This window comes from Lathamus discolor, chromosome 3, assembly GCF_037157495.1.
Source record: "Lathamus discolor isolate bLatDis1 chromosome 3, bLatDis1.hap1, whole genome shotgun sequence".
NCBI lineage: Eukaryota > Metazoa > Chordata > Aves > Psittaciformes > Psittacidae > Lathamus > Lathamus discolor.
Genome location: NC_088886.1, coordinates 93,193,204 through 93,213,203, shown reverse-complemented (window position 1 = coordinate 93,213,203; position 20,000 = coordinate 93,193,204). Strand labels below are relative to the sequence as shown.

Genomic DNA, 20,000 nt, shown 5'->3' with positions numbered 1-20,000 from the left:
GTTGTCCTGATCTTGTTTATGTATCCCAGCATGACCGAATACCTAGTAACTGCCTCCCCTGTCTTGTTCATTTCCTTTTTTCATCCATACAGATGTTTGATATCCAGAGAATTTGTCAGAAAAGTAGTCAAACCCACTCTTAACAGAGCAAAGAGAAAATTGGCCGGTGCCATATTGTAAGGAATCATACCCAGCCCATTAGATGATGCCTTTGTCTCTTGACACTGAGATATGAACAGTACTAAAGTACAAAAATTAGTTACTGCATTATCTCCTTTACACAGAAAAAGAACAGAAACTATTTCTCCTCTCTTGCAGGTAGAACAGGAATATTGCATTACTGAGAAAGCAGAATTTGTTTCTGCATTACTATCTGGAAGATATTTCTTCTCTTCCTCTCCTTCAAGGACAGCTTAAAACTATGTAAACACACACACACACACGCACACAAAGTAATCCCAAAGTACTGCTTGAAAATCTGATGTGAGGCAGTATCTTTTTGCCAGCCCTCCCTTTATGAAACTCCAGGGCAGGAGTTCATTGTGCCTTTCTTGCACTTTTCTGCCCACTGCCAGCAGTACTTTAATTCCCTCTTCATGTTTTTTAAAGCAGCTGGGATATGTAAACCACAAAAGTGTCAGCCTCATAAAACATGGAAGCAGTGAAGGTGGCTAAATAACCAGAGTTAGCCCATGTGTTGGTACTTACTTTCTTTCCGTTGGCTAGAAATGTGTGTCCCTAGCGATATGATCACTGGTCTGTTTTTTCTCTTGCACCCTCTGTGTTGTTTGTGCCTGTCTGTCTGTCTCTTGTCTAGCTCAGGAAGTGCTGTCAACTGCTGTGCCAAAACTAATCATGTTAACACAGATTCTTAAGAAGGGCCTGGCACCTTTTTAGGTGAATTGGCCTCTTTTAACTTGAGCTGTACTGCTGTGAATTACCATGGGTTGTAGCCTACCCAGTAACTGTGATGTTGGCTAGCAGTAGGAGTGGAAGGTGGTGGGGTAAGAGGTGGCTGTGCTATGTGGGGCTCTGGGAAGGGTAGGCCAGTCATGCCCAGGGAAGGGCGGTTGGTTGTGTTAGGCCACAAGACATGAGTGTGTGTGGAAAGCTGAGTATGTCAGATACCTTCATCTGAGAAAGAGCTGTGAAAAATGGTTAGGTGAAGTCTTCTGCCTCTTACTTCCTTGGAACTCTTGTCTGGGAGTGAAATGCTATGTGTTTCTGGACTAGCAAACATGATACTTGGTCTTCTTCAGCCCACTGGCTGGGAAAGAGTGTGATGGATGAACTAGGTGTTCAGTGCAGCCTGGAGGGTCAGCTTTGTGCATGGGTTTGCACATTGTAAGGTGATGTTCCACACCTAACAAGCTGCTGTCAACTTTTTCCAGAACAGTAGCTTCCTGGATGTTTGTTGGGTTCTCATTTTATTTATTTAATTTATTATTATTATTTCGGTCCCATTTGACCTCAGTTATAAAGCCTTCTAAAAAACTGGAAATATTTTTGTACAGCTTCTTTCATGCTAACTTTATCTTCTCATCCCAGAGGACTAAAAAAAATGGGCTGTGCTTTTGTCACTGGAAGAGTTTTGGAAAATAGATCTCTGCACTAGGATCACTGTACCTGAAGAAGTATGGGAACCTCAGTGCTGTATAGAAGGGTGGACTCAGGCATTGCCAGAATTTTGGTTGTGTTTATGCCACAAAATAGCTTGAGATTAATTTTTTCATGTTGATCTGCTCCTCTTTGGCTTCTACAGTTGCCTGTCACCTCTTCTGCCATCAGGCTGGAAATACATGCAGGAAGCAAAACTCTTTGAAAGCCAAAGTCTTCGGACAATGTGGGGATGTATGGAAAGAGGCATTCAACAATAATCTGTGAAGTGTTTCTCCTTTCTTAGCATTGGGGATGAGTGTGTCATGTGCTCTTTGGGTTTTTTCTGTGGACTTTTAACGAATTCGTTCCTGCCTTTCTCATCTACTTCCTCCCCCTTCTACCTGCCCCATCTTCCTCTTCTGTTTCTCTTCTCTCCCTCTCCAAAAGGGGTAGCTAAGCCAAGGTGTGCTGCTTTTGTAGAAAAACTGAAGTATTAGTAGGTGAAGTCTTAACCTCATAGGATCTGTCGCTGGTTGATATAACTGAACCTTTGATAGCTGTTCTCCAGCTCAGCATTTGACTTCTGCATTCTTTGTGGTGGTTACTGGGCAATGAGGGCATGATGTTTTGCAGCATGAGTTTGCACTCCCGAAGAACCGCTACAGTGAGGTCACACTGCTGTGAGCACCCATCTAGTACCCCTGATCTCTAAACCAAGGGGTCTGAGTCAGGCTCCTGCAGTGCTGATTTTGACATTGTTGCTGGTGTCTGGTAGCAAGAGAGCTATATGCCTGGTGTGGGGGTTATATGCCAGTGTAACAGGGCCTTATTCTCCAACAACTGACTGGATTTGTGGGCTAGGAACTATATAGTAGTGGACACAGGTTTGGCTTCCTACAAATACAGACTTTGCTCATTACTGATATACATGACTCAAATGGGATGTTTCTTTGCAGCAAGCTTGTAACTGCCTCATTGTGTTATGCGAATGCAGGAAATGGGGATATTATTCTTCTGCCACAGCTACAAGAGAGGGAAGATGAAAAACTGCTGGGCACAATCCAGAGGACTTGCTACTTGGGGAGCTGCATGGCCTTTTCCTTGTGTCCCATCCCTTTCCATATTCTGGTCCTGAAGTCTCGTTCAGGTCACAGCAGGAATACAACACACCGTACCTCACCTTTTCTCTACCTTTTCTAGGGCTGACCACTCTTTTTATGGCATTAGTAGATTCCCTGGGACCCTCAGCATCATCATATACCTGGGACTGTCCCTGGACACTTTGGGACTCCTCAGACATGGCTCCCATCTGTCCCCTGTTTGAGACTGCACCATGGTTATTGTGTGTCTCAGTTCTGTAGTCTCTTTCTCTCAGGACTACTGCCATCTGTCATTCTTCTTTACCACACTTTTGTTGGTGCTCACAGCAGGATTCTCCCTATCCCTTTGGGCTGCTGTCTTTTCCCCTTCTGTTTTCCTTCTGTATAGTTCTAGCAGTTCATGCACATTTGGATTTTGGTACATCCCTTCAATAGCTGTTGCCTCTGAGGGAAGGATGATGTCCAGCAACTTGGGCAGCACTCCTCCTTCCTCCCTCTTCTTGGTGATTGAGCCTGTGGGGAGGGGAGGGTAAGAGGAGGTGGTTGGGGTTGAAGCAATACTGTCATTTTCTTGCTGCCTCTGCTGCCCAGCAGAGAAACTAAAACCATGTTTTTCTGTCTCAGCCACAGAGCAACAACAAAACCAGTATAGTAAGCACTGCAAAAGAAACACCCCCAGTGCAGACGTCCATGGTATCTTCCCCAACTGCTATTTTTTTCCTGTTTGGTTTAATTTTGATTCTGTCCTCTCCCCTTCTCCCCTTCCCCCTAATCCCAAGTGCTGCTTGTGCTGCTCTGTTTCAGCTTGTGTTTTGGCTTTGTTCTGTGTCCCTGTGCTGCTGTGGGGCCTGATCACAGCCTCACAGGCTTTGGGGTGGGGCTGCTGAGCAGAGCTGTGGTTGGATGTGGGGATCGCAGCTTGCCTGGACTTCCCCGTGTGCCATCCCTGTATAGTTCTGTGTGTCCGTTCAACTGTTCCTGCTGGCTTTGGGGAGGCTGGTTTGGAAGAAGAGAGTGGCAAGATCCATCCACTCTCTTAACACTCAGGAAATGGAGGATGGACTCCAGGACACCACAGAAGAAAGGGCAGGCAAAGCGATTTTAGAGGAATCCTTTCGTGGCCCATTGGCCTGCTCAGTCGTGTGATTGATCCCCCGCAGCTCGCTGACTTGCTAGGCTAGCATTTTCTGTTTGGGCTGTTGCGCAGCAGACTTCATAGGGTGCCTTGTGCCTAATATGTTTAACGGCACAGCTTGGAGTGGGCTGCCTCAGTGCTTGGAAGATCAGGCAGTAGTGCAGTGGGTGAGTGTACATCACTGCACCATCACACAGTCCCTTGTGCCCTCCCTAAGCTACCCTGCAAGAGTGACAGCAGTGAGGGGAGATCTTGAAGTCTTGTCCCGGTAATGAAGGGATGAGTGCAGAAGACAGTTAGCCCCCCATAGGCCTAGTTACTTCTCTTTGTTGTGTGTTCTGGAGGGTTGGATTGGCATTTTTGGAGGGTGGGATTTGGTGTCTTTGTTGTTTGCTGTAGGATGAAGGGCTCTTGGGACACTTCATAATTTTCTGCTTTCCCTTCACTGGCTTTGTCCACAATGGGTTTGATGCTGAAGGAGCCTTTCTAAATTATTAACTGTTGTTGATATTATTGAAATTGTATCTCATTTTAGATCCTTGAAGAAAAATGAACTTTTTTCACAGCCCAGTTCCCTTAGCAGCTTCTCTCTGTGAGGTACTGAGGTGGTCTGGCTTATCCCGTTTTTATTACAGAAATTATGAATGTCCCTTTTTTTAGTAAAACATACCCAGCAAACTGTCCAAAAAACTGGGAGACAAAGGCTCCAGCCCAATGTTAGCCTTTCCTCCCCTTCTCTCTCTTCTGAAGCACTTTCTCAGGGAAGCTGCTGGTAAGGGGTCACTACTTCAGGAATGGCTGCAGAGGGTGCAGACTGGCTGCCTGGTTGCCATCTGCCGTTTGTGCCAGACTGGTTAACTGGAGGCAAATTGGGAATTAGGGGCAATTGCAGGGGAGCTGGGGGCTTTGTCCCCTTGCGACTCTAGCTTTTAGTGCAGCCTCTCTCTTCAGGAAACCTGTGCAGGAAGTGTATGCGTGTGCACAGAAGCACTCGTGTGCTGTATGGAGTTTGTGGTTTGATTTATTTTTTCTATGTCAGTCACCTTTTCTCCACTTGCTGGGGAGTGAAAAGAAATGAGAGAATGCTTTGGAACTGGAATTTAATGATTCTTCCATCCTTTCCTAGGAGCCTCAAACAACTGTTGTCCATAATGCTACAGATGGCATAAAGGTAAGGGATGGGTGTGTTGCCAGAGAAACCTCCCCTTCTCTCTTGTGGTTCTCGTCTTCGTGTGTCTTACTTCTTTTTCTACCTTTCTGACTTCTGGTTTGTAGCATGCTCCCGAATACTGCTGGTAGTAGACTGGGAGGTTTGTGCTGTGTGGCTGTGGATCTCTGGAAGAGGCTGACTAGGGATGATATTGTCATCTCTTTCCAACTGTGGTGTCTAATCACCACTCTTTTTCATATACGAGGTGGAAGAGAAGATACAGGCATTGACACACTTGTTTTTTTTCATCTGGAAGTGGAGGCCTGTTCCCCCGAGAAAGCCTAGGAGCCCTTCTTTAGCTTCTTGTGGCTACTCTTCTTCCAAATAGAAGCAACTCCCATTTGATCTCATTTGACAGAGTCTGGTAATTTCTGTCCTTGTAAAGTTCTGGGTGGACAGCTTGAACGGCTTGAACACGCAAAAGCTAAGCAGAGATGCTGTTAAGTTTTGCTTAATATTTGGCCTGCTTCCATCCAAATCTTCCTTGTATCATCCTCTCCCTGCCATCCCTGCTAATGTTTTTGTGCTTTTTCCACATCTTTCTTCACAAACAAATCCAACTATTTACTCATACTCCTGACTGCTGATGCCTGGTAATGCTCTGTTCTGCCATGCAGGGTTCCACGGAGAGCTGTAACACCACAACTGAAGATGAGGATCTGAAAGGTAGGTGTTTTGCCTGTAATTTCTAATACAGTTAAGTGCAGGCAGGGGATCCTGGAGATGCAGTCATTGCCTTGAACTAGCTTCCCAGATTCCTGTGTCTGATTCAGTTCATAAATTCACCATGACGCTGTCATTCCTGTCACAGTGGGACCATGCTTTGGGGAACCAGCTGACCTGGGCCCTGTGGTGTATAAACACTGTTTGCCCTGAGCTAATTTGTTTTTATCTCAGAGTTGGAATTCTTTTCTTGCAGATATCATAATCTTTTTATCTCCAGTCCATTTCTAGGCGTGGAAAATCTCTACCAGTCCCTTGAGGTTAGGAGTCTGGTTGTTTTTGTGCTTCCCTGTAGGTTACAGGGAGTTGAAACCTCTCTTTTACTGCTCAGGCTCTATTCTCACCCCTTTCTGGGAGTCTCTTTAGTGTCATGCTCACATTTCCCTCTTTATTTTTTTCCCTTTGGGTCTATTTTTGTTTCTAAGTTGAAGATCATTCTCAGCCTATTGTCTCTTGCATGGAAATGATTTTTTGTGTCCTTGACTGAGACACCAGTAGAGGGAGAGTCTGAGAAGAGTTTTCGCACCTTTCACTGACTATATCGCAAATATTCTGTGCTTGTAAAACTCTTCAGATGAAGGAGCTCCGAGTCTCCTATCTGCTCATGTTGTTTGAGCAGCTGTCTTTCCTCAGCTCCCTAAACAAGGACAAGCAGACATTTTCCTGAATGAGCAGGTTCAGGATGGGTGAATGCAGTTTGCATTCTGAGGCAAATGTGTCAATAGTTTGCATTTTGAGGCAGGGAAAAATCAATGCTGACCCTGTGGTGTAGCAGCAATGTCACCTCTTACAGCTGAGCTAGTTCCTGATGCTTTTCTCATGGCTTATCACAAGCTGCTGGCTGCTCTTCTGAGGAGTCATAGGGAGCAGAATGTATGCCAGTGGGTGAATGAGCTCTGCAATAGAGATTGTTTCAGATAAGACCTGGCCTCATTACAGGACAGTATTCTAGCTCCCACCTTTTTGCCAAAGAGTAATCTGTGGTTTAAGAATACGGACTTGAGGGAAGGGAACTGGATGGTTTTGGTAGTGTGGTAATGAAACTGATGTATCTAATCTCCTCTGGATATCCATCCAGAACAGATATTTGTCCAGAACCTTGTCTCCTTTGGCAGCTTTTGTTCAGGAGAGGTCCCAAGCTTAACCCATTTGAGCCAACAGGTCCTGTAAGTTATGAGTAGAAATGCTGTGAGGAGAAAAAGCTAGGACTGGGAACAGAAGGTTGGGGGAAGGAGGGCAGCTGGCCAGGGCTAAATCTATGAAGAATTTTATAGGGCTGCATTGCTGCAGATCAAGACTGGGGTGTTTTGGGTTGTTTGGGGTTGGGTTGGGTTTTTTTGGCAGAGGTTAGGAATTTTTGTTATAATTTTACTAGAAGGGAGCTCTTGAATGGTGGTTGGGAGGGAAGGAGCTTGCACAGTAATGGTTTACGCTATGGCCAGCTCTGGTAATTTTAGTGCTACAGTTTTAAGTGTAGCAGTGTTCACCAGTGTTCCTTTTCAACTCCTGCCCCTCCATGTTTTGAGCTAAGCAAACACTCAGGGAAAACTGAATAGACCAAAAGGTTTGGGGGTGTTGGAGTTCTCAGTGTTCTTCATAGCCATGACTTTGGGAAAAGGGAAGTGTCTGTGCAATTCCTCAGCCAATTTCTTATTTCTAGTAGACATCAGGTGATGCAGATCTGTTCATCTGTGGTGTGGGGGACGTCTTGATCCATCAGTGACAGTTGCCTCAGGGATATGTTGTTTCGACTGTGGTGGGGTAAAGGCAGCAGCCCCCTCCCATGCCTCCCTGTGTCATTCTAAATTGCACAGCAGGTCCGTGTTGTAGAGCTGTCTACTTGGCTTTGCCCTGGAGTATACTCCTGCATGTTTTGTGCCCAGCATTGTGGTTTCTTTAATGTTCTCCTATTTCCTTTCTCTTTTTTTATTTACTGAACTTGCGTGTTTTGTTTGTGTTTGTGTTTTAATTCCCTGCCATGCTAGCTCCCCCTCTCTCCACCGGGGACGGCAGCTCAGTGCTTGAAGGACGGAGGCACAGTGAGAGCAAAACACAGACTGAGTCCATGCAGTCCCAGCTTTCTCTCTGTTTCTCAGCCAGTAAGTCCAGGGGTGCAGTGCTTCATGGCATCTTTCTCCCACCCCTCCCTCCACCTTTCCCATTTTTCCTTCCCCGAAGTTTTTCCTTTCCTCAACTTCCTTCCAGAACGTTGATTTTTCATTTCTAGTTAATCCAGAATAAAAAGAAATCATCTCCCTTCCTGAAAAATACCCTCCTTTGCACACTGAAAATTTCCAAACCTTTCCAAAACCCCAGTCAGAACCTCATCCTATCTAATTTCATTCCCTTGATTTCATCTGAGTGAGACGTGGAGTTCTCTGCAGACACTGCCTTTCAGGGTGTCCTCGGGCAAGGCACAGCATCTCTTAGTTTTCCTTGTGGTAATTGGGGTCAGTGGTGCAGGTCTGCTGACGGAGGGGATGCGCAAGGCAGAATTCAATCTCATTTGTCAAGAGCTTATAAATACCCCAGACATGGATGGTGCTCACCAGTTACAAAAGGAAGAAAAAAAGGTTTTTACAGACTGCTTCAAGGATGCTTGGAAGAGAGGCTGTGGCTGCTGGAAGATCCCATAGCATTTCCATATCCATTGTCAGGTGCTCTGAATGAAAATCCTTGGATAATGTTGGCTCTGAGGGGCATTTCTCTGTCGTGAGCTTTTACCTTGTGTGTCTTGTCTTGCTAGCTCAGTTAGCTGGTACTGTTGTTAGTCTGCTAGTTACAGACAGGGCCATCTGCCTGATCTCTCCAGAACTGGCTGCCTCCATCGAGGAGCCTGTGGCTGAAAATGGATATGAAAAAAGCTAGTCAGTTGGAGAAAATCTAGGTGGGTTTCCAAGCCCGTCCCCTATGTACACAGACATACCATGCTAGCTGTCTACTTAAAGCTATAATGGAATGATCCCTAACGTGAGGTGGGAGTGTCTTGAGTATTTTAATCTGTTGAGGTCAGTCTGGGAAGGAAGGAACAGGCATGCCCTCTTCTGTCTCCTCCAGTCTTCCTTCCCTGGTTTCCTGCATACAGCACCAGTATATCCCGTATGATGCAGCAGTTGGAGTCTGTCTGTTACTTTAAGGACGTCAAACTGCTGGATTGTGAGGTGCAATGGGAAGGGTGTTTTGCCCAACTGGAATGGAAGGGAAACGATCTCTTCTGAAGTCCTTTTTGCTGTGAACTGTTCATCACTGCTTTCTTATTAACTTCTTTGTGCCTCTTGCTCATAGCAAGGCCTTGCTTGATAGTCTGAGGAGTGCCATATCACTTCTCTGCCAAGTGGGGCAGGGGTCTCTCACCCTGCTCCCCTCCGGGTTGAGATCTGCAGTGATGTGGGTGCCCTACTTTCTTTCCCTATCAGTCGCATCTCGTACGTGCCCTCATGCTGCTCTGTCACTACTCTGACCAGTGTTTTAGGTCACCCTCAAACTACCTGCAGTGGCATTAATACGATTACTACTGTGCTGCGATGGGTCATTTGCACTGGTGGCAGGGTGTTGCCCTTGAGCAGGATTTGGCCCAGCCAAAGGGTGACAGAGGCAGGAGAGCAGGTTGAGGTTGCTGGAATGTGGATGTCTCTGTGTGCCGACCGGGTTGGGGCTCTGTGTGTTTGTACTTATTTGTTAGCTTTTATTTTGCTTTCTAGTTTTGTTTGTTTATTATTTTAACGCTTACATTTGTTTTGCAGCTACACAGTCTTGTGAAGAGAAGCTTCATGCCTGGGACAGCCCAGTGCAGACAGTGGAGTTAGAGCGTGCTCAGTCGGAGCCTTTGCTAACTCCAGTAGTTCCCTTTGTACTTAACCGTGCACCGTGTAAGTTAGCAGCTGGGTAGCAGTAGTGGAGTAGTGCAACTAATACTAGCTACTGTAGATGTAAAGCCCCCTCTCCTTTTTCCTCTTCATCTCCGTGCCCCTTGTCCGTCCGGGGCAGCACGGAGCGCCCTCTGAGCTCGGTCTGAGACCTGCTGCAGTCGGCGGGAGGCACGGCAGCTGCCAGCCGGGCTCGGGCAGCTGCAGGGAGCGGCTGAGGCCGCCAGGGGGCGCCGCGGTGCCGGGGAGCCGCGGTGCCGGGGAGCCGAGGTGCCCTAGGCACGGCCCGGCTGCCGAGAGGAGGGAGAGCCTGGTTGTGAGCCCTGTCCCGGTGTCCGAACTGAGCTGTCCCAACAGCAGTGCTGCCCCGGGGCCTGCCGTGCCGCGCTGTACCCATCCGCAGGCGGCTGCACAGGGCTGGCCGGCAGCCCGGCTGCCTCTCTGGTTACTCAGAACTAAGACAGTACAACACCCGTGATCCACGCTTTCATACCCGTGCTGGTGTGTGCTTGCCTCCCTTTTGTGCCTCTGCAGTGCAAGTTAGGAGGCCCCATGAATTCATCAGGAGTGGCAGGTGTGAATGCCGCCTTCTCCTGTGACATTCCGAGGTTCTCTGTCCCTCGGGAAAAACAGATCACCTCCTGTGTGCTGGTTGTAGCTTGGGACATGTAGTGAAAGCAAGAAGGTGAGCAGTCTGATGGAATGGACTTGTGTTGAAGGGTAGGGTGCATGCTGCTGCATCATGACACTTGGGATTGCCACTCTCCTTGAGATGAGTCAGCTCATGGTGGCAATCTGAAGATTTCTTTCTTCACTTGTCCCAAATGGAGCCTTTCCCATGGACCCCATCTTCCAGATATTGCACACGTTGGTGTGTGCTCTGTATAGGAGGGAGGTCCAACAAGTAGAGCCCTGCTTCATGCAGAAGCAGTTCCAGACAACTTGCTTGTAAGGACTTTTTTTTCACAACAGACATAGCCCACTGTGTTGTTTTGACCTATTTCCTGCATACATTTTTCAGTGTATGGAAACATATACAGCCTGAGTGGTAAAACCAGCTCCCTTATTGTTATGAGCCAGTTGTCCTCTCTCTGAGATGTTTCTGTAGGGGCTGGCTGGGTACTATAATTCTCTTCACTGATTTCCAGAGTGGGTGCAAACATCTTTCATAGCCAGTGAGATTATCATCTTCTTATTCTTCAGCTGCACTTATCAATGGTGGGATGAGATGCATATGTGGATTAACATATACAGGGGAGGGCAGTTAAGACTAGCATCTTCTGGCATTTAGAGTGGAATTCAGCTTCCCTGACTTGGACATCTAAAGATGGTAGGTTGGATTTAAACACCATCCCTCTAATTATAGGCACCTGAGATGTCTCAGGTGAGACTTTCAGAAGTGCCTATTTCTTTCAGAGCCTAAAGGAGGAAGTCAGGTGGCTGATTCCATACCAGACACCTGCATTTTAGATGCCTAAGGGCACACAAATTCTGCTTGTGGTGATAAGGATTATAAATTATTTGGTAACAAAGATAATGCTAGAGCACCTCCTAAATGCTTGTATAATATACAGGATATTCTAACTACAGTGCAAGTGTGGGGAAGGCTGAAGAAATGTGAGGGTGTGCACATAAGCTCAGGCATATAGATGGTGCACATATAGTCCTAGAACTAGAATTGTATTATTTAACAGGGCCGACACAAACTTTAAGAGTTCTTGAGGTCAGCATGGGTGATGGAATGCCTCAGAGGAGATGTGGCCTGGGCAGTCAGCTGTGGGAAACCAAGAAGAGAATACAGAGGTGCTGGCTAGGGAGAGCCAAGTAACAGTAGACAGCTAGCCCCTGTCTTTATTAATCCTCAAGTCCAGTGTGCTGGCTTGGGTTGATGGCAGTGCAGTCAGTGCTGAAAAGAATTGTGCCATAGGGACTGGCAGAAGCTACCTGCCTGAGGAATGGAGTGCACACTAGTATGTAGCTAGGACCTGCTCATCCAAACCATCCATCCTGCTGTGATTGTCTTTCTAGCTTGCAGAAAGACATCCCTACATGTCCCAGTTGCTTGTTTGCAGCATTCATAATAGCTGAGGTGTTGGTGATGGTGATAGGCAAGTTGTGGGGAGACTTTTTCCAATTGGCTTGATCTGTGTGTTGGCCATTTTTATATTACTACTGTGGTAAAGGGTTTCCACATCTTAAGCTGCCAAACAAGTGCTTCCCATTGGCCGGTTCACTACCATTCACTGGTCAGACTCCCCAGAAGCACCTCAGGCTGTCATTTAAGAGACACCTCTGGTGCCTCAGACCTTTCTAGAAGAAAAAAATTTAACAAGACATCTTTATTTCTTTTCTCCCTGCATTATGGGATCACCATTCCCCTGTCATATCACTGCCCCCCCTACTCTCATGTGGATGGCTGTCATTACCGCATCTCTCCAGAATGCAGGAAGCAGCATTCTATGAGATCTAGACTAATGGTGCTCCACAAATTGCTTGTAGGAAGCACCCACTAGCCCCCTGTGCCCACTGAAGTCTTATGCACAATTAAATTGCTCTTCCTTCTTGTTTGCAGTGCGTAAGCAAGAGATCATTAAGATAACAGAGCAGCTGATAGAAGCCATCAACAATGGAGATTTTGAGGCTTATACGTAAGTACAGATCTCTTCTGACTGGTTGTTTATCAGTTTGTGTGCAAATGTTGTTCTGCCTCCTGGATATGAGTTGTCATCATGCACTCAGGGATGGTGAAAAGTTGTGCGCTTTTTAGCCTCCATCACTTAAGAGTAGGGATATGATAGAGCTCTCTAAATGAATAACAAGTATAAGTCAGGTATAAAATAGCAACAGGAACGACAGAAGGAAAATGTCTTGGCTTTGTAAGAAAAATAGGGGGAAGGGCAGTGATATGGGCAGAAAGAGAATAAAAGAAAACCAGAAACCTAAAGGCTTGTTTTATGTGAAATGCCAGATACGACCAGCTCTGTGTTGTTGCAGTAGGACTGAGTCCTCCAGGAGCTTATTCCTTAGGGAAATAGTTAGGTGGACACAGGGTGTGAGTCAAACACTGTAGCTGCACTTCATTGTATAAATAGCCCTTGGGCTCAAATGCAGACTGTAAACTGGTGGTGCTTTTCTTTTCAGAAAAATCTGTGATCCTGGCTTGACCTCATTTGAACCTGAAGCACTGGGGAACCTGGTTGAAGGAATGGATTTCCATAAGTTTTACTTTGAGAACTGTGAGTGGGTAGAATTGGTAACACCAACAACTTTCTCTCTAATCTTCCTTTATGCCACATTTTGAAGGGGAAATTGCCCTTGTTTTTACTGGCTATCAGAACCAGCAAGAACTTGATTTTGCATGGGTTATGATGCATCCATAAAAGCCAGCATGATTTCTCTCAAAGACCTTTTCAGCAACGATTTCAGTTCTAACCCCAGATCCCTTCACTATAGGCATACAATTTGTCTGGTGCAAATGTTTTGTAAGCATGGACTGCAGGAGTGTTAAGAGTTTGGGGCACTGGATTTCCTACTGATACAGAAATGGGAAAAAATGAGCATATTTTGATGGAAACAACATATATGTGTGGAGTAGACATACTGAAGGGTCAGACATAAAAATAGTCATGCACAAATCAGTCACACCTTCAGTTTTCCCTGGATTGTTTCAGATCTCTAACACCTAATGAACCTGTTATGTGGATGCAAGGGTCACCTTGTCAGTCTGGGGTGGAAAAAAGACAGTTGGGAGGAATGCTATCATTTATACTAGTGGATTTGCCTCCGTTCTTGGATGTCTCCACAGGATGAGATAATTGAAATTTAAATCCTGAGCTATTCAGTTTGTTTTATTTTGGGGGTTAGGTCGAGGTCCTTAGTATAGGCAATTCCTAGTGTTTTAAGTATGCAGAGACTTTGTCTCTCTCAAAAGCCTGTTCAGGAGTGACTTTTACGCTTCTCTGAGGCTTGCTAATATTTAATGCAGGCCTAGCTTAAAGATCTCCTGATTATTGACTCCTTTGTAATAATTATGTAATTAAAAGATCTTTTTCTATAACTGAAGTGATAGCAGCCCTGATGAAAATGTGGCAAGTATGCTTTGCAGAAGAAGTGGGAGCAAAGGGGTCGGGGTATTGTAGGCAGTAATAAGCGTGCAGTTCCTAAAGGCAGGAACAGGTGATGGGGAAAGAATTACTTGGATTTTGCCTGGAAAAATTGCAGGAGCAATTTTTATTGTATCCCAGAATCCAGCAGAAGGTGAGTAGAATATAGAAGATGTTGGAGGATGCTGGGAACTGTTGCTTTTTAGAAGTAAAATGAAGCTGATGGATTTGTATGTTCTGCCAGTACTGTCGAAGAACAGCAAGCCAATACACACCACCATCCTGAACCCCCATGTCCATGTCATTGGTGAAGATGCTGCCTGCATCGCGTATATCCGCCTGACACAGTACATCGATGGCCAAGGCCGGCCCCGCACCACGCAGTCTGAAGAGACCCGCGTCTGGCACCGCCGAGATGGCAAGTGGCTGAATGTCCACTACCACTGCTCTGGAGCTCCTGCAGCACCTCTCCAGTGAGGATCAAATACGGGTATGGATTGCAAGGGAAAGCATACATCATACACACAGAGAAGGCTGCTGTATGTGGTAATTCAGTATTCAAGGTTGTTTAGCTGGCTGTGGGAGAACTGTTTTTAGTTGTCCGTAGGCTAAAAACTTCTGCTGCTCAGTTGGTGTTCCTTTCTGTATGTGCTGTCTTCTGGACTCAGTAGGATTATCTGCCTGATGAATTGGAGTCATGTGCCAGATGGTTGTTCTGAGCTTTTATTTTTACCCTTGTGGCAGCAGTGCTTCCTCCCAGGTACTTAGCTCTGTCTCAGACACAGTGCTAATCCAGAGCAGAGAGGAAGAGTATCTCATGCTGTGTGCAGGTTTGCTGTTTCCCAGGGATGTCAGGGATCTACCCTTACATGCTGGGGATGATTTCAGAGATTTTTTTTTTATGAGAATGTCATACTCTTAAGAGAAGATATTGTAAAATCTATACAGAAAAATTTCTATGCCACAAGGGTTAAGATGTTATATAAAATTTTACTATCGATTTTCTGATCAGTAGAAGGTATTTAGTGTAGAATGTTGAGAAAACTCAAGGAAGAAAAAAAAATCTAAACAAATGATAATATCAGGGGATATAAAATATCCCCAGCTAGCTTGCCACAGTTCGGCACTGGAGGAAACTTCAATTACAAAATCTGACTTGAGGAAATGATTGCTGCTTGCTCCTGAAGGACAGCGGATCCATTTACTTCTGCAGCATTTAGGCATTCTTGTTTATTGCCTTTCTGGTTTCTTTTAGTTAGATGTACAAAGTCTTTCTGCCTCCTTTCTTTTTATGCTGAAGTGTATGTCACTTTCATTTTAAAGGTCTAACTTTCTTAATGTTAGGATCTTTTTACTAAGATTTTCTATTCAAAGGGAAACAAAAAATCCCTACACCTGAGAGACAAGCGTGTTTTTTTAATGTGCTCCTTTGAGGATGACCCATTCAAGTATAGTTACTATTTGAGTCCTAATCCTGCACGCTACTTGAGCAGTAAGAGCAGTTTTTATTCTTACATGTTGTGAGGGATTCAGCCCTACTCAAGGCAGTGGAAAGGAATGTGAACTATCACAAGCAAACTGCAGAGGTCATAGATGGAATTTGAAAAGCAAAAGCCAGTTGGGGGGCACAAGAAGCAGGGAAGCCTTCAAGAGGGCTGGACCATCAGCTGAATTTCAAGGGAGTAAGGCAATGAGAAGGGAAAAGCCTTTGCAGGGAAACAAAACATAACTTACTTGCGTCAGTTTTCATCAGAGATGTTGAGGGAGACTTCTGTCATGGATTTAGTCCAAAAAAGATGCAGAAGAAATTATTAAAGATCAGTGTGGCTCAGTGGCTGCGCCTAGGAATTCTGAGGAAGCTTAGGAATGGAGAGTCACAGCTGCTACGGAAGAGGTATATTTCACCGACTTGGCTGCTGAAACGTTGCACCTCCTCCAAAAGTATGTACTGGAGGGTTTTTGAAAATTGCAGAGCAGAAGCCATTTCCAAACCACAAAATGTTGGTTGAAAGAGTATTTTAAAAAACCTATAAACTAAATTGGAGCTGAAATATTTGCATGCATTTCTGGGTTCTGAAGAAGGTGTAACCATGTGCAATTACGAGTGGGGTCAGTGTGGGCAGCCCCCATCGGAACACACCGGATCCTTTTGGAACACCATTGGCCATGTGCAGTAAAGGGTAAGGATGAAGAATGAGTGAGGTGAATAAGAATGCTTAAACATAAATCAGTGGTTTGTTCTCACCTGGAACGCAGAGTTCAGTTTTGAGTTAGTCATCTTAAAAAGAAACTGCAGCCATAAAAGGAGCTTGAGGTTAATCAGAGGATTTCCATGTAAGGGGAGAGGGGGGAAAAAAAGGGCTGTTTAAATATTAACAACATGAGACAAAATTTCTGAAGACTTAAAGACAAACAAACAAACCAAAAAAACCACCAAAGAAAACCTTTCAGTTCAAGGCAAAAGCCAATGCGAAGTGAGGCAGGCATTATTCTGTAGGACCACAGCCTCAGGAATGTCTTGGGAAACTGCTTCAGTTTCTAGGATGTCACTATTAGATAGTGGGCCCAGTCTGCTCCAATCGCGCAAGTAATTGATTTTAGCAAGTAGTTCATTTTCACTGGAGGGTAGGTGTGTGCCTCTTGTCTTCAGGGCTCTTCTCACAAGCCCCAGTTTGTGTTGTGATAGGAAGGGTTTCTGCTTGCACCGGTTAATTAGCCTGTAGAAAATTTGTTTCATTAATTGCGTACAGCTAATGTTTGGCTTTGTTTCCTTCCGTCTTCCATCCTGTTCTCCCCTCTCCTTTCTGGGTGGACACTACTTCTTCCTGACTGCAGCAACTTGTGGAGATACTCAGCTGGAGGGCAATATCTTCTTAGCAAGCAGCTCTGGAGTGCCTGAGTGACAGCAACGGTCATGTCTGTTTTGACGTTAAAAAAATAAATACAAATTACAAACAGGCAGCAGCCAAATGCACGAAACCCTGCATGCATCTGATGCTCCGGGCGCTGCCTTTCTGTTGTTTTCCATGGATCCATCGTGTCTGTTTCTGCTGTACGAAGGTGTTTTTAAATCTGAAAAAAAAAAAAAAAGAAAAAAAAAAAGACATGTTGTTTGTATAAAATAATAAAGAACAGGAATAATGCTAAATAAATGACAGATTATCCAACGTGCCCCCTCCCCCAGGGCTAAGGAAATGGCAGCAGCTGGAACATCTTTCAGAAATTAAGTGAGGGGGAAAGCAAAAGTGAAGGAGAGAGAAAGAGAGAGAGGGAGAGCAAAAAAGGAGGCGGCTTGAGCAGCGGATGGCTGAACGGTGCTCCGCAACGCCATGGTGGAAGGTAACATCACATTCAGGCTGTGCTGCTACTTCAATCCGTGAGAGGTGGCGAGGAGGAGACCCCAGAGGAGCCAGTGTGAAGACTGGGGTTCACAAAAGAGGAGGCGCTTCTCTTCCTGTTGCCCAGCAGACTGACTTCAGCCTGCTGCTGCTTCAATTTCTGCACAGCAAGAACGCTACAGAAAGCTGGTTGCTCAGCTGCTGGATCCCAGAACAGACTTTCTTTTTATTTTGTTTTCTTGTTTCTGTTTTCTTCTTTTTTTTAAATTAGAAAACAAACCCGACAATGGGATGTTGAGTTAAAATTAAAGGTGGAAGTAGGAATTTTAAAAAAGGGGTTTAAGTGAATAGAACTTAAATAGAAGCTTGCTCGTCAGAGATATGGTTTTAGAAACAGCCACTACCTGGCCAAACGTGGAGGTTTGAAGCCAGCTTATTTAATCTAACAGGACAAAAAAAGCATTGTGTTAAAAGCAGGGATTTTAGAGGAAGAGGGTGTATGTATGGGATTTTCTAATTTTTGTTTCCTTTTTACTAGTGTAGTTGGGATCCACAGTGCTGCAGAACACATGTTCCTTAGGAAGCAGACAAAAAACTTAGTGTTATGTTCTTCATGAAAACTTGCACATACACTCCTATATGAGGCATAAATAGCGTGTGTTTTTTATACTGAAATATATGCACCCATAGAATTAAAGGGGTTACCTGGCCTCCTGTTTGATTTGTTTGGTCTCCGAGTAAAATAGCAATTGGAGCCAGCAGCCCCAGCCAGGTGCTTCTCCCCACCACTAACCCATCTGATGTTTGTAAGTGTCATGTTTCCTAGTGTTTATTTGGGTAATTTTTCTATTTTTTACAGTGATGTTGTAACACAGAAAACTATCAGATCAGAACCTCAAAAACCATAGCGGAAGGACTCCAGGCCACCTCCCTGTGTTGCCTCTGGGTGTTAGAGGATACCTCATGAAGCAGAGGGGAAAGGGAATTAGCACATGTGATCTGATGTTTGTCCTTTGGGCCAATTCATCTTCCTTTCTTTTCTTTGTTGTAAAAGGAGTCCAGTTCCTTTATTCATTGGGTGGGGAATGTGGAAGTGTTTTGTTGACCTTATCAAGGAGGGAGCCTAGCCCCAAGAAGAAAATGGCCTTCTGGTGGACCCTGATAGGAATTGTTTTGACCAAGGGAAGGCATCACTTGCAGAAGTTGGGATAAGCTTTTACCTGAATTTGTCTCCCCCTGTTCATTTTTTGGATCTTTCAAGGGAGTTGAAGTGGTTACATTGACAGCATACTAAGTGTGAGGCAACCTTTTTACAGACTATGGAAGAGAAGAAAGCCAATTTGGAATTTTAATCCTTATTTAAGAGAATGCAGAAAATAAAAGCTGTTGCACAAAGTGGAGCTGTCACTTCGCAACAGATAGCTCTGCTGCTTTTGTTAGAGAGGTGCTATCCCACACTAAGATTAGATCAGCTCACCCATGATGCAGGAAAAGACCATCCACACTTCCCAGTTTTGTCTGAGTAGATATCCTTTTCTTCCTCCACCACCCCCGGGAAGAGTGTAGGAATTGAACCTATGGGGGGCAAACACTAGATTTTATTATTTCGAACCATTTCTAAGACAGCACTAAGCCAGTGAGTGAAGTGGAAGAGTTAAAAGCCTTGCTATTTTATTCAGATTTTTTTGTTTTAAGCCACAAAGAGAGAGCAAACAGGAGATTACAATTAATGCCATTTTAAAAAAGATAAAGACAAAACATTATGCATGCCTTCTTTAGGTCTGATCTTACTTGTCTCTTTTCCTGATGATTATTAATAATTAAAAAGAACCCTATGTATTAAGTATCTGCATCTTTCAGAGAAAATTTTAAAAGAACAGAACTGTTTTTTGGTTTTGCACAGTCTTGGAGACAAACTCTCCTTTGGGTTTTTTTTTTGTTTGTTTTGTTTCCTTTTAAGTTAATGAGAACCTTAGCTTGGTATGGCCATTATCAAACACAGCTGTACACCTTTAGCATTCTTAATGTTCTCTTACGGGGCTAATATAAGCATCTATATAATATATATTATAAATATCACATTTTAAACAGGAAATGGAAGGCATTTGATGCAGAATTTTTGCATGATATAGAAATAATTAAAGTTAGCTAGTGTTTGTTTGTTTGGTCTGAATGTTGGTAGAACCTTCATAGCTTTGTTACAATGAAACCTTGAACTGAAGATATTTAATAAAATAACATTTAAACAGTGCAAAGTTTTGAGTGTCACGTTTTTCTCTGAAACCAAGTAACCATGTGGAATTGGCACTTCTGGGATAAGAATCAATCCACAAAGACTTTTTTTGTGTCCGTAAATCAAGTGATTTAAAAATGTCATGTTTAGAAAGAAAAAAAGGTAAGTGGTACCATACCTAACACGAAAGAATACTAGCATTAGTAAAGACAAAGGGACAACAGAATCTGTTAAAATTAACTTTATGGCATTTCCCTGACAGACCATGGGATAACAGAGAGATGTTCTTTCTGTTCCTGGTATCCTAACCCTTGGCAAGCCCTTTCTTAGTCTTTGTTTTCCTCACAGTATTTCAGACTCTGTGGGAGAAGCTGTCTTGCCATCAGGTTTGCCTGCCGTAAACATCTTGAACTCCAGTGGCATGGCAGCTCTTACATTTTGTGAGCTAGCGTATTTTATGTCCTAGATGGGATGCTCCTGCAGAGGCACAGATCAGCCACTCACCTGTACAAATTTGCCTTGTCTGTTAAGAAATCATGCGTACACTGCTAGAAGTTAGAAGTTGGCTGGATTTAGCCTGTTTTGTTTCTATACTGCCTCTTGTGAGGCATGTTGTTTATGCTTGCTTGGGTAGGGTTTGTTGCACTCAGGCCTTTGCTGCTTTGGCATTTTTCTATGAACCTTGCAGTGTTC

At 44.5% G+C, this 20,000-nt stretch overlaps 1 protein-coding gene across 6 annotated transcripts in view; it reads left to right on the top strand.

Moving 5' to 3' along the window:
- Positions 1-19,329, top strand: part of CAMK2G (calcium/calmodulin dependent protein kinase II gamma) — a 123,727-nt gene extending 104,398 nt beyond the window's left edge. For 2 of the 6 annotated variants that reach the window (XM_065670642.1, XM_065670641.1), the window contains 8 exons: positions 3,324-3,392; positions 4,961-5,005; positions 5,662-5,710; positions 7,753-7,866; positions 12,206-12,281; positions 12,775-12,869; positions 13,981-14,226; positions 16,572-19,329. In XM_065670642.1, coding sequence (XP_065526714.1) covers positions 3,324-3,392; positions 4,961-5,005; positions 5,662-5,710; positions 7,753-7,866; positions 12,206-12,281; positions 12,775-12,869; positions 13,981-14,213 — 681 coding nt within the window. In that variant the 3' untranslated portion in view covers positions 14,214-14,226; positions 16,572-19,329. The remainder of the gene's footprint in view (positions 1-3,323; positions 3,393-4,960; positions 5,006-5,661; positions 5,711-7,752; positions 7,867-12,205; positions 12,282-12,774; positions 12,870-13,980; positions 14,227-16,571) is intronic. The other 4 variants (XM_065670644.1, XM_065670645.1, XM_065670643.1 and 1 more) reach the window with 3 other exon arrangements.
- Positions 19,330-20,000: the final 671 nt, after the last annotated feature.